Raw genomic sequence first — 17,829 nt, 5'->3', positions numbered from 1 at the left:
GGTGTCATCAGCCGATGAATATCTTTGACTGCCTTCTTAACTGTGCTGCCCCACGATTCCAAACTCCCCTAAAAAATGGCTCCATGGGAAGGGAAAACAAGAAGTGGGGATAAGTGAACTGTTTTTATAAAGAGAGACAGGAAGGGATACTAATCCCACCGCTTCAAAACACATCTACCTTTACCTGAATTTTTTGACCATATTTATGATGAAGATTTAAATTCTTATCCGGTTGAATACAAAGCCAGTTGTCTTCCAGTGGTTACGAAACAGGTCCATTATTGTAAAGGCCATGAAGCTTAAAATATATGGCCTTAAATGAGCAATTTGTCAGTGGTTAAGACTCTGAACGAAGTCTGTGCCTCTGAGGGCAGAATGAGACGTTCCTGTTTGTCTGGCAGCCAGACCCTGCCAAGCGCTGGGTGCAGCTGCAGCTGAAGCCAGGCAAAGCACTGTGGCACATCAGCTAAAGCAAATCCACCAGAATGAGATGCCTAACCAAAAGGCATGCATTCACTTTTTGCTTAGTAATTCAGTTCTGCGACTTTAGCTATTTCTTTACAGTATTGATATTGTGTCTTACAGTCATTGTAACTACAGCTACCCAATAAAAAAAAACAGTGGGCTCTGGAAAACTGGGGTTGCGTCATGCATGCTACAGATTTTTGTTTTTAAATAGCAAAGTCATTTCCATGAAGGAAATTATGTGAATCATTCTGGGTATGATCCTAAATGTGCATTAATCCCATGTACATGCTGCTATTTATATTTATGTGGGATTAACGTCACGTCCAGGATTTGCAGGAGCCCCTAGAGAGGTGACTGTGTTGTGTGAAATTAGAGAAGGGTGAGACGAACTCAGGGAGCATGGATTTATCAATGGACATCAGTCATGGTAGCTAAAGGGCAGTAGCAGATGGCACAGTTGTACACTCCTGTTCTGACCTCCCTCTGGCTGAGTCACTGCTGCATACCAGGACGGAGAAGTTGGCATGGTGCAAATGCGCCAGCAGAGCAGCTGCAGTGTCCTGTCAGTGCTTCTGCAGTGAGCCGACCTTGCCACTGCCTCAATCCCTCCTCTTCAGCCTGGTATGCAGCAGTGACGTAGCCAGATGTTGGTCAGGTGAGCAGTGCAGCCCCTGTTGGAAAATTCCATTCCACCTTTAGTTGAAGACATGGAACTGTTGCATGTCACATGTCTGTTTACATACCAGCACAGCTTGCTGGGAACTCCCGTTGTGTGTATAGCTTTTGCTTTTCTCTCTGTCTCTGAAGAAGACCAAGAGAGAGACGACATGTTTCTTTGTCCTGATTTATGATTAATAAATCCATGGTTGTAGTATGCTTCCACAAGCTTCACACCTATTCTGTGTGCGCAGTTCGCTCTGCTGATATAGTGTGCCCTGGCTTTGAAGCCTGGATCACTGATTTACGACAGATCAGAGTCCGATGGGTCTTCGCAGTGGGGTGGCTGGAAGAAGACGACCCAGCTGGGGCTAGCCAGCTGGCCTTGCGACCCTCTGCATGCCAACAGCCCCATCATGCCGTCTGCTATGGCTAAATGGAACTTCAGTGTGAAGAGGTAGCTAACTGCTGAATATCAGATGCCACAGACAAACAGACAAAGGCGCTGTCCTCTATTGGAAAGAGAAATTTGATTAGCTGTGAGGAACCTGAATGAGACAGTTAAAACGGGGATATCTGACTAGCTGCATCTTGGTCTGATCCAACAAGAGAGTCACACTCAGAGTACATCCTCTGAAATCAATAGAGTTAGCTTAACCATGACTAATTATATTTATTTCAGTGGGTCTACATAGACATAGGATGCGGGTGACACTGTGGTCTATACCATTGAGTCTCTTGGGCTTGCCAATTGGAACGTGGGCGGTTTGAATCTCCGTGATGGAGTGAGCTCCCATTGCTCTGTGCCAGCTCCTGGCAACTTTGCAGTTTGAAAGCACGCCAGTGCAAGTAGATAAATAGGTACTGCTGCGGCGGGAAGGTAAATGGCATTTCTGTGTGCTCTGCTTTCCATCACGGTGTTCCATTGTGCCAGAAGTGGTTTAGTCATGCTGACCACTTGACCCAGAAAAGCTGTCTGTGGACAAATGCTGGCTCCCTTGGCCTGAAAGCAAGATGAGCGCTGCAACCCCATAGTCACCTTTGACTGGACTTAACTGTCCAGGGGTCCTTTACCTTTTTACACAGATTAGTTGCATACCACTGTATGTTCTTAAAAGCAATTCCAACTTGTTTAGCTGTAGTAAAACATGTGCAAAGAGCACAAAACATCCCTAGGCAAAACTTCCAGTGATATGCTTTCATATTACTTTAAGCCTTTTAGAATTTCAATGCACAGATTTTAATTTTTCTATTAAAATAAAAAGGGTTGTGGGACGTGTGTTTCTTGGTCACTTCAAATATAGCTTATTTATCTGTAAGATGAAAAACTAGTTTAAGAATTGATACTACCTGGCTGAAAAAATGAGGGAGGCTTTAGAGAATGTGAGCAACAGCTAAGTCAGGTGTACATGGTCTCATACACCAAAAAATATGTAAAAGATTAAAAGCTATCTCCATTAAAAAAGAAATTGCCTATGTTAACATTAGACAATTTCTTTTGATATCCCATCTCCTAAATTAAGGAACAGAAGGGCTGCCTAATTCAAACACAAAAATATATGAGGTGTTCATTCGTCTAATGGCATGTGAATAAAACTGCATTATATCTGACTGAAGTGCATGTACGCACATGGGGAAATGTTCAGGATTTAGGACTGCACTGCACTGCTTTATTTAATGTTCCAAGAAATAGCATGACACTGAAATCTGAAATACATTTATCTGGCAGTTCTGATTTTCCAACTGAATGACGCTTCTGCAATTCTGAATGTAATGTTGATCCAACATTTCTGTTTATTTAGTTTTTCTTTATCCTAGCCTCTCAGAAGCATGAGCGAACATGAAAACGGTTTTTGCACTTCAGTAGAACAGCATCTGCTACACTGGCCCAATACTTGAAATGTCCTGGATTGCAAAGGGGAAGCTCTCAACACTATGACAATGTAATGGAGGGGTGGAATTGGGACAAGAATTGGGTTTCAACTTCCTGTGAAGCCATGAAGACCTTTGGGTGGACTTTGGCCAATCACCCAACCACCCAACTCCATGAGTTCTTTGATGGAAGGACAAGATACAAATGTAGAGCTAAAACAGTAATATATAAAAATAGTTCTATTGTCTTAGTAATAGATCTGACTAAGCTCTAATGATCAAGGCATAAAGGTCCATGGCTACCATCCGAAGTGGAACTATTTGCTCTCCATGAAGCCAAAAGATGCAGCTGAAGATTAGCTGCTGAAGTGTCTCCAGCTCACTCTCTCCTGAAGAATATCCCCATGGAGACTACAATCTGACAGGCTCTCACATCACTACTTCCTCATTCCTGATAGGATTCCTGAGATTCACCTGCATGCAATGACAACCACTTAGCAAGAGCTGTTCTTTCCACCCAGGCTCTCTGAAGAGTCTTCGTAGTCCTTTATCAGGAGCTCCGCCCCCTGCACAACTCCCTTTCTTGTTTTAGCCCAAGTTTACTAATCTCATCTTTCTGTAGTGATCTGACCAGCATTAGGATCAAGCACCTTCATCCAGACCATTTGATGCAACCTGTTAACAACTTCCAAACTTCTCTAACAACACTACTCAGGCTCTTTGTTGCACTTCCATCAGAAGGAAAAAGGACCCAGAGCTGTTGTCTTTTTGAGTCCTAACTATATAACTAGATATTACTAGATATTGCTTATTAAATTGTGAGACACTCCAGGCCTGTGATTTTATAATACTCCATGAACATATAATGGATTATATGTTTTCCGTTATTTGCTTTCAACCCTTTTATCTCTTAATATTTGTATCATGTGTTGTTTCCTTTTTGCAGACCCCCTCATGGGAGGAATCCTAAACACTTTCCTATACCTTTAGGGTGATTTATTAACGGATATGTGGCTTTCTTTTTTTAATGCTAACAGCAGCAGTTATTTCAATGGCCACGGCAAATGTCTATAAGTTTGTATCAGATGAGAGCAAACAAAAGTGCCTATATTTAATTAGAAGGCAGGCAATTTACTTCTTAGGACAAGAGGAATACAAGAGTTCAGATCATCAGCGAGAGAAGGTGTGCAGAAGTTTGGAACGGTGCCTGTGAAATGCTTCCATATACTCAGAGATAAGCTTAGCATTTGGTTAATGTTAAGTTAGCTGCAAGAATGACTTATATTTGATATGCATGAGCTTGATAAATAGATCCTGTGCCCAAACTGCGTATTGAAGAGTTATGATCATGACTAAGGTATACCAAAGTCATCATGTCTGTCATTGACAAATATGTAATACTTGCAGCAGCAGCAGCACTACTTAAGAAGAATCTGCTCAAGTCTTTGGGCATCTAAACATCAGACCAGAGCACAAAATCATACAGATGTGTCTTCTTAAACAAGTGAGCCATACAATCATGAAGCCAGGAGGAGATCAAAAGAAACCCCTGCCGAAGGTCTTCACATAACAGCTCTAGCCTGGATAGCTCAGTTGGACAGAGGGTGGTGCTGGCAACACCAAGGTTGCAGGTTCAATCCCCATGTGGGGCAGCAGCATATGCCTGCATTTCAGGGGTTGGACTAGATGATCCACAGGGTCCCTTCCAACTCTACAATTCTATGATCCCATTGATCAACCTACAGAATCAAAACCACACACTAGTCAATATGCTGCAGTAAGGTTTCTGTGGAACAAGATTCCCCAGGGCCATTCAAGACATTTTGTTGCCTGAGGCAAAGGAGAAGATGCCTCCCAACATTTAAGATGCCGCCCATTTCAGAAACTGAATTTCACTTCAGCTCTGGTAATGGTCCCTCAAGCCAGGTATGAGCACACCAGCATGGAAATAATATGAAGCGCCAGAACAAAGAAATCATTCTAGACTCCAAATCTGGAGTTTTATCCCTCGTATGAAACAAATAAGCGGCAGAATCCTGGTTTCAACACCAGCATCTCTTTCTATGGGTCAGATGCAAGCTTGCTCTCAAGTCTCAGAGTTTTCTAGCCCAGAGGGTGATAAAATTATGGTAGGGCTTTGGGAAAGGCAACAGATTTGTCTTGATGTTGAAACTCTGAGCTTTTAAGGCAGTGCAGGTGTTGCTGCAGCTGGCCAGCCCCGTTAAATAGCATGATGCCGGGAATGGAAACATACAGAAGACTGCAGCAAATGCCTCTCGCCACAATGCAAGAAAAACTGCAAGATTTGTGCTTGCCGTGTCAGTTATCCGCTGTGACCTTCCATGGGTCACCATTTCAGATGTTAGTTTATACATAGAAAAGCAACCAGCAGATCTTTTAATATAGAACATCAGTGCAAGTTCTTTACTACATATGCTACAAGATGGGTGTGAATGTGTTGAGCTGGTCTCTGAGTTCTTCCTCTTTCTCTCTAAATACATCAATATCTATATAATCTACAGCCCAAGCTTCTTTTTATCTGCAAACCAGAACTCTGATTTCTTTTTCTTAACAACTTCCAACTCTCTTCACCCTCTCCCTGACAAAAAGGGATTCTCAGTTGTGCCGGGGAACTACACTGAACAGGACTATTCATAGAGACAACATGCTTCCTGTTTAGCATTCCACTTGTGAGGGGTTCCATGAGAAATCTTGTAGCTCATACATTAAAGGAGAATAAACCTTCATGCAATTGGTCACGACAAAGCAGCACACTGTTTTGCAGCCATAATAGTATCCTTCCATTCTCAGAGGCCTGACTATTTTTAAAAACACTTAGGCTGCGATCCTGTGGCCTTTTACCTAGGAATAAGTCCCACTACGAAACTAAATGAAACTTACTTCAGAGGAGACACAAATCTGTCACCCTCCTGCATTTCCTGACACATTACCTTTAAGAGTAGCGTATGATTGACAGCAGGGACGCAGGTGGCGCTGTGGGTTAAAGCCTCAGTGCCTAGGACTTGCCGATCGAAAGGTCGGCGGTTCGAATCCCTGCGGCGGGGTGCGCTCCCGCTGCTCGGTCCCAGCGCCTGCCAACCTAGCAGTTCGAAAGCACCCACTTTTAAAAAGAAACAGATTTTTTTTTCCCGGTTAGGAAAGTGATGAGGAAATGAAAAGTGTGGAGTGAATGGGTGATTAATTGGAATACATAGCAAATCAGGTCGGATGCTCACTGTCGTATAACCTTCTTGCAAACCATTAAGAGCAAATGCTCAATAATCTAACCTCCGTGTAACCTTTCTGCAAGAAAAACTGGATAAAAGCTCAATAAACAGGTTATCCACAGGAACCCATAAGCTTTGTACTGGAACAAAAAAGGTACAAAACTGATATAAAACTAAAAGAGTGCTAATGCAGACATAGATGTATATGCTATCACAAGTAAATATGTCAGATGTCTGAGGATCCAAACAACACCGCGCGCACGCGCACACACACACACACACACACACAGCTGTATTATAAGAGAAGTTCTTCTTAATAAAACCATGAGCAGAATAAAGTTAAGGATGAAAATTATGATGGGAGAAATTCCTTTCTACCATGTGAATCTAGCTATCTTGATAAATTGGAAAAGACATGTAATCTAATATGCTGATATCCACACTTGCCATTTAATTTACTCCACAAATTATTTCTGTATCTACTGAGAAATCAAGAGCAAAATAAATTAGTAAATTGCTCATAATGCTTATTTCAAGGGCTATTTATATGGCAGTATAATACATCATGGCAGGATAATATATCACATATGCAAAGAATATTAGCATTTGAGTAGGTTTAGCTTACCGTATTTATAGCATTTTGTACCAATGACCTCAAATATCTATAGAGGTCTGCAGGGCATATAAGTTATCTCAAAGATTAGAGCACTCTGAAATTTCCAAAAACTCTTAGGAGAACCTACGTGATAGATGGGTTGACTGTTCATGTAATGGAAGAGGGTCTTTTACTCCCATCTTTGCAGTCCAGCCATGCCAGAGACTGTCAGGTAGACTGATGTCCCACTTCCCTTATGAGCCTTTTAACCCCAAGTGGAAGTGAATCCTGATGGTCAATATGAGAGGAACTAGAAAGAGCCCCCAGCTTGCTTGCCTCTCCCCATGGCAGCTTGCTTTTCTCAGCCAAAGCCCACTTAACATCATGTGTTACATGAATGAAAAGTGGGGGACGGGGACAGAAGAGGAAGAATGTAGCTTCTAGAAAATAATGAAGTGAACATCTTACTTCAAGTCTATCTATCCTTTTGCAGCTACTTACAAACAGGCTTCAGGTCACCTCATGTGTAATGTAGCAGTGTTGATGATCCAACGAAAGGAGAAGAACAGACTCAGAGCAACTGTACAACTTTAAGGGCTTGACCCAAGTGGGCCTTGATGTGGCAATAGAATGAGTGTCATGTGGCCCAGAATCTAGACTAGAGGATGAAACAAGTAAGGTGGCAACAGGACAGGGAGGCAGGGTATTATTATTTGTAGAGGTCCACATACTTTTAACTTAGAGACTTGCAATTGGTTTAAAGATAGAAGTCTGCCTACTTGATAAAAAGTATATGCTGGAGAAGTACGATGGGGTGGGGGGTTATATCATAAAATAACAACACGTAAAAATGCAGTACCATTAAGTTGAAACCAAAGATGGAATGCTGAAATGATACATTTTCAAAAGACAGTTCTAGGTTATTAAACTTTATACATCATTACGAAGTCTCATTTGCTTGTCACTTCGTTATGTAGTGAAACAATACACATAATTTGCCATTAGTGAATCAACTGGGAAATTAAATTGTGACAACTACCATTTCCAATTTGGAGATTTTTGTCATCCTGTGCAAACAGAAAACCAAAGAGATGTCAGATATGCTTTTCATTAGAGTCCCCCCTGCCCCCCGCAACTGCCTCATAAGAGCTCACAGGACTATGGTCTTCCAGGCTTTCTTGCAGCGGGGGCTGAAATCATGAAAGCTTGGAAGGGCTATAAAACGTCCCGTCTGCAGCATGCCAGGCACAGTTAAGGCTAGACAGCTGCATGGTTGGTGCTATGAGGAAGATAAGAAATAAATGAACAAGCTCCATATCATGTTATGTTTTGTAGGATCTCACAGAAGGGGTCTAAAATGGCCTATCACACTGAAAGATGGTACGGGTTGATCCTCCCATGTAGATGACACCACAATAATGCCACTTTACAGTGGTACCTCTAGTTGCGGACATGATCCGTTCTGGAGTGCCATTCGCACCCCGAAAAGTCCGCAACTAGATAGGCGCTTCTGCGCATGTGCGAAGCGCGCAGAACGTTTCTGCGCGTGCGGCAAAACCTGGACGTATAAACTTCCGAGGTTGCCGCATTCGCAAGCTGAAAAGAAGCAACATGAACCTAACGCAACACGAGGTATGACTGTATTTAAAAAATGAGGATGAAATCGCATTCTCTGCCATCACTTCAGAAACTGTGAAAACAGCCTGGTTTTCTGGTTGGAAGGATTTCTGATTATGGATAGACAAATATTTCAATTTCTCGTTTTTCCAATCTTGACTTCGGTTTTCCACATTTCCATAACAGTTTGAGGATTATTTTATTTGAAGTACTCGTGAAAATTCATCAGCACTTTAGTGAAACTTTGTCCTAGTATATATATTTTTTGAATGTGCATGTAATTATGCTTAATGTATATATTTTTAGAGGCCAAATTCCCCTAATAGAATGCATTTATGTTAGTATCACTAATATGTGCCTGTCATCCAGACTTTACCCTAACACATGCATTTATGTGCCCATTACTTTGCTACATTACAAAATTTTGAAAAGTGCAAATTCCAAGGATGTCTGGGTTCCAGTTTTCATATGATTTTGGAAAGTGCAAATTAAGCAAATTCACCTCTAAATGCAAACTGAAATTAATTTCTTCCCCATTGCAGTTGGTCTGGAAGCTTCAGCTAGTGCAGAATTCAGCAGGTAGTATGCTGAGTTGAGCACCTAGTTATAGATATATTTTACATGTCTTAAAATAACTACACTAGCTACCCATTAGCTACCTAGCAAGGTGTTGTTATTGACTAACAAGATTTTGTTACTGACCAACAGAGCCTCAAACAACTTGGGACCAGGATATCTGACCAGTCACATTCTCCTGCAGAGACCCAGAAGATCCCTACAAACTTCAGAGGAGGCTCAGCTGGCCCCTTGTCATCTTGTGATATCCTGAAAGTGGGTCTTCTCAGTAGGGACTCTCTGGAACACCCTTCCTCATGCAATTTGGGAGGCAGGCCCTGTGGCAGGCTTTAAACTTCTTCTGAAAACGTACTTGTTTCATCAGGTTTTCCCCGCCTCTTGATTATCTGATCACACTGATTAGTTTTTCTGTGTCGATGCTTTGCTTAACATTTACTGGATTTTTAAAAACTGCATTTTTATATTATGCATTTACCTTTGGCTTGTGATCTTATTACAACAACAACAACAATTTATTATTTATACCCCGCCCATCTGGCTGAGTTTCCCCAGCCACTTTGGGCGGCTGTTAAGTGTTAAAAACAATACAGCATTAAATATTAAAAACTTCCCTAAACAGGGCTGCCTTCAGATGTCTTTTAAAGATAGGATAGCTGCTTATTTCCTTCACATCTGAAGGGAGGGTGTTCCACAGGGTGGGCGCCACTACCGAGAAGGCCCTCTGTCTAGTTCCCTGTAAACTCACATCTTGCAATGAGGGAACTGCCAGAAGGCCCTCGGCGCTGGATCTCAGTGTCTGGGCTGAACGATGGGGGTGGAGATGCTCCTTCAGGTATACTGTAATTTTATGGGTTTGGTTATTTTAAATGGTATATACCGTAAGTCACAAAAATAAACAAGCCATTCCTTCCTTAGAACAAGCTCTGATCAAAAGAATGAGGATAAACGTCTGTTTCCCCCCAGTATTGCAAGAAAGATCAAAACACTCTATGGACCATATCTGATCTGAATCATCACCAACCATGCTTTTTTTAACACACACAATCAAGTAAAAACACACACTGCTTCTCCAGAATGTTAACACACAGAGGAAATGATTACAAGAAATATGTATCCCCAGCCAGTACAGGCCAGAAGGTGAATAATGTCTATTATTAGATCTTAACACCAATTGACTACTTTGTGTGTTGCATGATTTATCAGAAAGAAAGTGCAACTATCAAGAAAAATGTTTAGGGCCATTCTCAGAGTTTTAAAAAAAGCATAAGAGGGTTCGTTATTTAAGATGAATATTTTTTTTTAAAAAAAATGTTCAGTTCTACCAACTCTGTAAATATTATTCCAGCACTATTCAACTATTAATAAGATTCTTATTTTGTTTATCACACAAACATGACATAAGAAGACATCACTTTATATGTGCAGAAGCACATTAAGCAATTTGCAGCTATAGCCTAGGTCCTGTAATCTAGGGAACTGATATATTCCTTTATATTGCGGTATTTATTTATAAAATAAATAAATAAATAAATAAATAAATAAATAAATAAATAAATATTATAAAAATGCATTCCACAATTTCATTTTAAAAAATCTCACCCAAAAGCAGTTTATAACAATCACATATATACAATAAAAAACATGTAAGAATTTAAAATCACGAAGTATCAGCTACTGTAACTACTACAGAAGATGTTTTCTTAATGGTCTGCCTAAGTCTAGTGGTGTAGAAATGTCTTCAAGCAACTATTTGAAGGTTGAAACAGAAGGAGCCTGTTGAATATCTGTAAGAAGAGCATTCAACAGGGCTGGCCAATGACACTAAAGCAGGGGTCAGCAACCTTTTGCAGCCGTGGGCCGGTCCACTGTCCCTCAGATCATGTGGTGGGCTGGACTATATTTTGGAAAAAAAAATATGAACGAATTCCTATGCCCCACAAATAACCCAGAGATGCATTTTAAATAAAAGGACACATTCTACTCATGTAAAAACGTGCTGATTCCTGGACCATCCACGGGCCGGACTGAGAAGGCGATTGGGCCGCATCCGGCCCCCGGGCCTTAGGTTGCCTACCCCTGCACTAAACACTCTGTTTCGTGTCAATCTCAAACAAGCCTCACCAGCTCTGGGATTGACGAAAAGATGCTCCTAAACATGGGAAAGGTAAGGTAAAGGACCCCTGGACGGTTAAGTCCAGCCAAAGGCGACTATTGGGTTGCGGCGCTTATTTCGCTTCAGGCCGAGGGAGCCGGTGTTTGTCCACAGACAGTTTTCTGAGTCATGGGGCCAGCAGGACTAAACTGCTTCTGGTGCAATGGAACACCGTGACATTATGTCAGTGGTCAAACTAGGATTTAAGGTTTCATGTAAGTATCTAAGGTACAATGGATCTAAGTTGTCTGGAGCTTTCTCGGTGAATACAAGAATTTCAAACCTGGCTTGGTAGCAAATGGGCGGACAGAACGGATGCTGGTGGCCATGTCCCCTCATCAGCAGACTAGCCTCTGCATTCTGCAGAGCAGCAACACAGAATGCACTGCAATAATCCAGCCTCAAGGCTACCAACGCATTGACTACCCTGGCCAGGCTACTCTTGTCTAGGAAAGCGTGTTCTCCTTCAAGGAGAGCATGTGTCATGGTGGAGTCTAGCAGGACACTCCCCGTTTGGATGGCCATGACTGTGATTGGGCTATTTTGGGTTGTTGGAGAGATTCTGATGTTACCATTTGTGGGTTGGCCCGAAGGTTATATATTATTTGCACGCAGCGTGGTGTGTTCTCTTTTGCTGCGTGCATCAGATCGCCCACCCACCCTCCCCAATTTAGGGCTGTTGCGTTTGACCTTGCTATGCCTGTCATGGGGTCGTCTGCTTTTGGGGCAGGGGCCTGGTAGGAATTTTGTCCATTTGGCAGATTGGCTGGTGCCATTTGGTTTTTGCCTACTGCGTAGCAAATCATCACAACTTGTAAGGTTGCGGTTAGGCATTGGTTAAAATTTGGTTGGATGGAGGGGTAAGGGTTGGCTGTGCCTGCCCCTCCAATGCCGCTGCTGCAAAGGAATTCCATTAAAGGAATCCAGGGGCTTGCCATCTTTTCGTCCGAATCCCTGGAATGGGGCTAGGGCCGGCAAGCCCCGGGGAGCATGTGGGGAGAGGTGAGGGCCTGTGGCTCAGCTCCATTTCTCCCCAATATTGTTTTCTCTTACTGGCTTCCGTTGGTGTCCGGAAATCAGTTCTGTCCCGGGGCGGGAACAGATAGTTGTAACCAATGCCTAAGCAACCACTCACATTATATATTTTAATAAAGTTGTGGCCAAAATTATGCCAAAAACCTTAAACAGAAATTCTGTGTGAATTGTGATTTATTTAGGGGCTGGCTTGGGGACCTCAACACACAACAGCTATAGCTGGCAAACCAGGTAAAGCTAGGAAAAGGCACTCCTGGCCACAGAGGAGGGCATGCCAAATGTAGCTGGTGCAGTAGCACAGCCGACTGATCACAGTGAAGGCCAAAGACATTTTGTGATACTTGCCTGATCTATGTTTGGTGCTGGGGCTAGTGGGGCAGAAAAGAGAGTCTAAAACACACAGAGAGACACACAAAAGTGAGTTATGTTCTGGCTGGTGTGTTGTTGTTTTTTAATAAACAGAAATGTCTTGGTTGGCAAGTCAAATCTCCTAGTCCTCCTGCCACCTTAACTGGTCCACTAGGGAAATGTTTATGTGCCACTCTGGCCTTGACTAGGCAGTAGCCATTGCAAGTTCCCAAGTCTTCCACTTGCCTCCTTGCATCTGCTCAAGGCCTTTGAGCCTGGTCCCAGAAAGCGATGTGCGCACAGAACTGTTCTAGAATTGAGTTGTAATAAAGATCATCAGAGTGCCCACAGGCTCAATAAACAACTGGGGTGAAAGCAGCAATTAGAATAAGAACAGAATCAAAGTATATCAGACAGAAAGATAGAAAATAGAAGTCTATACCCAAGAACAACGGAATAGCGTAGCAATGAAATAATGTAGAGACGTGAACAAATGAAGGCAACTTTTCATGGAGAAAAGGTGAAGATGAGGGGAAAAGATAAGAGAAAATGGCAATGGAACAATGGAAATAAACAGGCAATGTTATTTTAGTGGCTGTAAGTAATACTTGCCTCCAGAAGCACACATATTGATGGAACACTGAAGCTTTTATTTGAAGATTAGCTTTCTTCCTGCAAATTTAAACTCTTCTAGATAGGCCCCAAACCAATGCCCATTTTATGATATTTTGCTCTTTATTCATATCCCATTATTTTTCATCACAAACCAAGAAAGTCCTGAGCTCTGCAATATTTGAAATCTTATTTGAAACTGTGGCTTATCTAAGGTTTTCAACAGCATGCAGAAAATATAGAGATCTGCCTAGCTCAGAAAGGAAGGCGGGGGGAGGGGGGAAGCTCAGAAGAAAATGCAATAAAACTGAAGCCTCAAGAGGATTTGAATTCAATAACTCTGAAATACAAGAAAATACCTTATCCAGAGATTTTGTTTAACATAAATGGGAATATACAGGTATTATCTTGGCACTGGAGAAAGCTCAGATTGAATGAAAGTGATAGAATTACTGTGAAGTAAAACAGAAATATTAATTTTTAAAAAGATGAACACCAGGGCTATGAAGTCCCTGTGTTCTTGCAAGGTCATCTTAATATGAGCTGAGACCAGGGTTTAGTGAGTAACTTCGTTTGAGGAATGTGAGAATCTGAATTTCTCTGAAAATATGATGTTACGATAGTCCATTGTACGATCATAATGGTTGTAAATGGTTGTCATAGGAAGCTCTCTACAAATACAACAGTGAAAAAAAGAAAGGACAGACTTAAGGTGGTTTACACAAGAGCTACTTTTACACAGCATATTCATGTGCAATAGATATGACAAAGGGTGCCATGAAAAATCAGAAACAAGAAGACTCTGTTATGTTAGTCTCATAATATCAAATGTTTCTGAAGTTATGGGTGTGCTTGGTAGAGTCTTAAACACAATTAAATCTCCAAATATATTTTAGGCAACATACAACTGCATTTCACTATTTGCTCTAGGAAAGGACATAGACCCATTTTGCATTAATTCCATTGCAACACAGCGCCTATATATGCTCATATTTTTTCTCACTTTGAAGCAGCACCCTCTTTTTAAAATCTTGCCCAATCCTGCTGTAACAGTTTGCTTATGTGAGTGAAAAGTCCATGTATAACATAAATCTCTGCTTGTAGATACAAGCCTTATGATATCATCCCTGCTGAGCAATTTGAAACTTGTCTGCTTTTATATCCAGATTACTTCTGTTCCATGTTCAGAATTCAAAGTACCGAAACAACAAGATAACAATATCCAGTATACAACACAAACAAAGATACAGATCTGCGAGACACCATCAGATAAGAGTTCCCCATAAATCACGAAGGCTAGGGAATATTTAAAGCCAACAATCTCTCAGTAATGAAACAGCAAAGCTGGTGTGGAAAACTAGATTCAGGGAAAATATCTGGTGATCGTGAACTCAGAAGGAAGTAGAAGTGGAACAAATGCAATTGGTCCACAGGCATAGTGACCTCTTTCCATGTTATCTTCAAGACTCAATTTCAAGTACAGTCATACCTTGGATCTCAAGCGCCTTTTCCCTTCACATATCAAACAGGATGGCTAAGAACAGACTTGGAACTCTACAAAGCATTAAGCTGTGACCTAGCAAAGCATAAATGCACACCCTTCGCATGACTGAATATAGAAGTGGAAATACATCCAAGTGCCATTTGAAATCTGGCACTCTTGTGACTTGCTGGACTATGACCTCTAGATATTATTACTGAAAGTGTAAAATAAACACACATCTGTTAAATAAAGTTGCTACCTCCCAAATAGTCTTATTCTCCAAGAAAGCAAGAATGAATTGATCCATTTTCAACCTCTTGCTTGATCAAAACATAGTGCTCGCTCCCCTGTCTGAATTTGAAGTTAGCCAGTCCTACAGACCAAATAAACAGAGGAGGGGCAATCACTCTGCAGGAATGTCTGAACAGAGAAAGAACAATCTGACTGGTTGCTCTCTGTGTGTAAAGGTCTAGTGTACACACAGGCCACCGATAGCAATTGGGAAATAACAGTGGGTGCTAAGTTTAAGCCATCCTCCTCTAAATTAAGGAAAGCCTCCGACTTACCTGTTTCCATTTTGGCATCCTGTGCTGCAGGCCCATCAGGAATGACACTCTTCACCTGGAGAAACTCATCGGGCTCATCCCCACCAATGATGGTAAATCCAAAGCCCATATTGCTTTTTTTAAGAGTCGTGCTGAGGAAAGTCCCTTTCAGCTGTGAGGCATCACGGGTGAAGAGCGGTTTTTCTACATCAGTCAACATAAAGAGAAAACAAACGATGTTTTGGCCATGCTGTAAACAAAACGACTGGGTCCCCAGAGTGCAGCAGAAGCAACAGCAGGCAACAGGGTGGCAGTTTTGAAAAATAAAAGCAAAATAAAAGTGCAAGCATTCCCAGTGAAACAAAAGCATTACTGAGTTATCTTCTACTGAAGGTAAAAACCAGCAAAGGCAGGGTTTCCTTGTCTAAAGTGTCTTAAAGTGCAACCCTATGCACACATCTAATTGGAATTAAGTCCTATTCAATACAATAAGACTTAGTCCCAAGTGAGTGAGTACAAGGTTGTAGTTGTTTGTTTGTTGCAAGTTGTAAAAGAAAAGTTAGTCATTCTATTTTTAAAATTTATTGAAGTAGCTTTGTAAGATAATTCCAAATAGCAGTGGAATTTGCTTATTTAGGCACACTGTGTGTGTGTGTGTGTGTGTGTGTGTGTGTGTCTGTACACAAGCATACACATTATGTGAGCAAGCAGGGTTTTAGTATTAGATAGAGAACAGTTACAACTTGTGAGACGGTTCTGTGACCTTGACATCAACTTTCAGTGTGATTCTGTGTAAAGTGTGACAAAGACCAGCAGGCAAAATAAATGGCCTCACCTGACATCCAGTGCCTCTGTTCTGTGCTTTATTGTGTAAGAAAAGGTATGGGGAAAGGTGAAAAGGGTGTTTTTTTTTCCTTTAAAAAAAATGCAGCTCGCTACTTGTTTTACAAAAGTGCCGCCTGGGTAAATAGCAGCACTTGAACATACCATAAAGCCTGTACACTCCAGCAATGTCCCGCCGATACAGAGACAGGTCACTCACACTGCGAGACCTCTGAGGCGCTGGGCACGGGTGAACAAGTTTGGGCCTAGGTAATGTTGATGAGGAGCTTTCTACTGTTATAAAGGAGAAGAAGCCTCATTCTTTGGCTACAAGCTTAGGTAAAAAATAATAATCTCTATACCCATATATAGATTGTTAACCAGCATGTTTCCACATCACCAAGATATTTAATCTCATAACTTCCCAACAGGCAGGGCTCTAAAGCCATCTCCAAATGTGAGGAACAGCTCCCTAAGAAGGTGCCGCCAGCTTCAATGGGAGGTAAAGTTCCTCTAACAGAACACTGTCCAGGTTGACCGTACATCACTGGGCCCAAACAAAGATGACATTAAATAATTGAATGCAGTTAATGTGTTTGGTTTTCCCCCTTTAACAATAGTAGCTGTGGAGTGGGGAGCGGTGAGCCGGATGAGGAACATGGAATATAGAGTTTGGGCTGCCCTTTCCACCCACCCTAAGATCCTGATGAAAGTCTCCTTCCTTGTGCTACTATTCCCAGAAGGAAAGTTTCCCAGGGTTAATATCAAGCGGTTTTAGTGGGGAAGAGGATTGGCAGGATCATAGGCGCTGCAGCTAAACTTGTTAAGGAGGGGGGAGGATCATAGGCGCTGCAGCTAAACTTGTTAAGGAGGGGGGAGGATCATAGGCGCTGCAGCTAAACTTGTTAAGGAGGGGGGAGGATCATAGGCGCTGCAGCTAAACTGAGGGGGGAGGATCATAGGCGCTGCAGCTAAACTGAGGGGGGAGGATCATAGGCGCTGCAGCTAAACTTGTTAAGGAGGGGGGAAGAACAGGTATGTTCACTGCATTCACATATTTAATGTCATGTCCATTTTGGTCCTACAGGAGAGACACTATGAGCCCCTACGCACTGAGCATACTTACTTGTTGAGGTGACAGGGCAGAGGACCCACAAACCACCTCTTTCTTTCTATGGAAAGTTTATTTGTATTTATAACCATCTTATATATCACCCATTCACAAAAAATACCAAGGCAGTGAAGAATAATATATATAAATACAATAAAATGTACAGTACATAAAAGCAATACAAAATAATCATAAAATGACTGACTCATCTTGGAAAAAAGAAGAACTTAACAGGCCTGTTGGTATAGAAAAGAGAATGGCCACTGAATCTCTGCTAGAAGAGTATCTCATTGCATGGGACCAGGAACGCTAAAGGCCTGACTTCTAGTTGAAGCCAGCTAGTGTCTGAAGCATGGGAGATAATGAACAGCAGCTCTCTGGATGATCTCAGTGATTGAGATCACTGGAATATAAAGGCTCAGGTGTCATTCTGGACCCACATTGTTCAGGGCTTTGTATTTTTCTTTGGGTTCTTGCTTCTTGGACTTTAAAAGCTTCCCACGGTCTCAAATGTGAAACCCCAAAACACTTATATTTATTTGATCTTTCTGTTTCCATGCACAAGAACGAATCCCACTAGCTAAGAAATTTAATTTTTGTTTTGTCTTATATAGGCTGGCCCATACAGGATCGCCCCCCCGGTAAAGTTTACTATGACAAAATGTAAGGCTCCCTGTGGGAGCCTTACATGTTACAACATGTTTTTGCT

At 41.8% G+C, this 17,829-nt stretch overlaps 1 protein-coding gene across 17 annotated transcripts in view; it reads right to left on the bottom strand.

The window, feature by feature from the left end:
- The window catches only part of MAGI2 (membrane associated guanylate kinase, WW and PDZ domain containing 2), a 598,965-nt gene that overhangs the window by 130,140 nt on the left and 450,996 nt on the right, over window positions 1–17,829 (bottom strand). For 11 of the 17 annotated variants that reach the window (XM_081927615.1, XM_081927614.1, XM_081927613.1 and 8 more), the window contains 2 exons: window positions 16,175–16,303; window positions 15,209–15,391 (listed from right to left, as the gene is read on the bottom strand). In XM_081927615.1, coding sequence (XP_081783741.1) covers window positions 15,209–15,391; window positions 16,175–16,303 — 312 coding nt within the window. The remainder of the gene's footprint in view (window positions 1–15,208; window positions 15,392–16,174; window positions 16,304–17,829) is intronic. The other 6 variants (XM_081927625.1, XM_081927610.1, XM_081927617.1 and 3 more) reach the window with 2 other exon arrangements.

This window comes from Podarcis melisellensis (genome assembly GCF_964234715.1).
Source record: "Podarcis melisellensis genome assembly, chromosome: 10".
NCBI classification, from domain to species: Eukaryota; Metazoa; Chordata; class Lepidosauria; order Squamata; family Lacertidae; genus Podarcis; species Podarcis melisellensis.
This window is presented reverse-complemented; position numbering and strand designations above follow the sequence as displayed.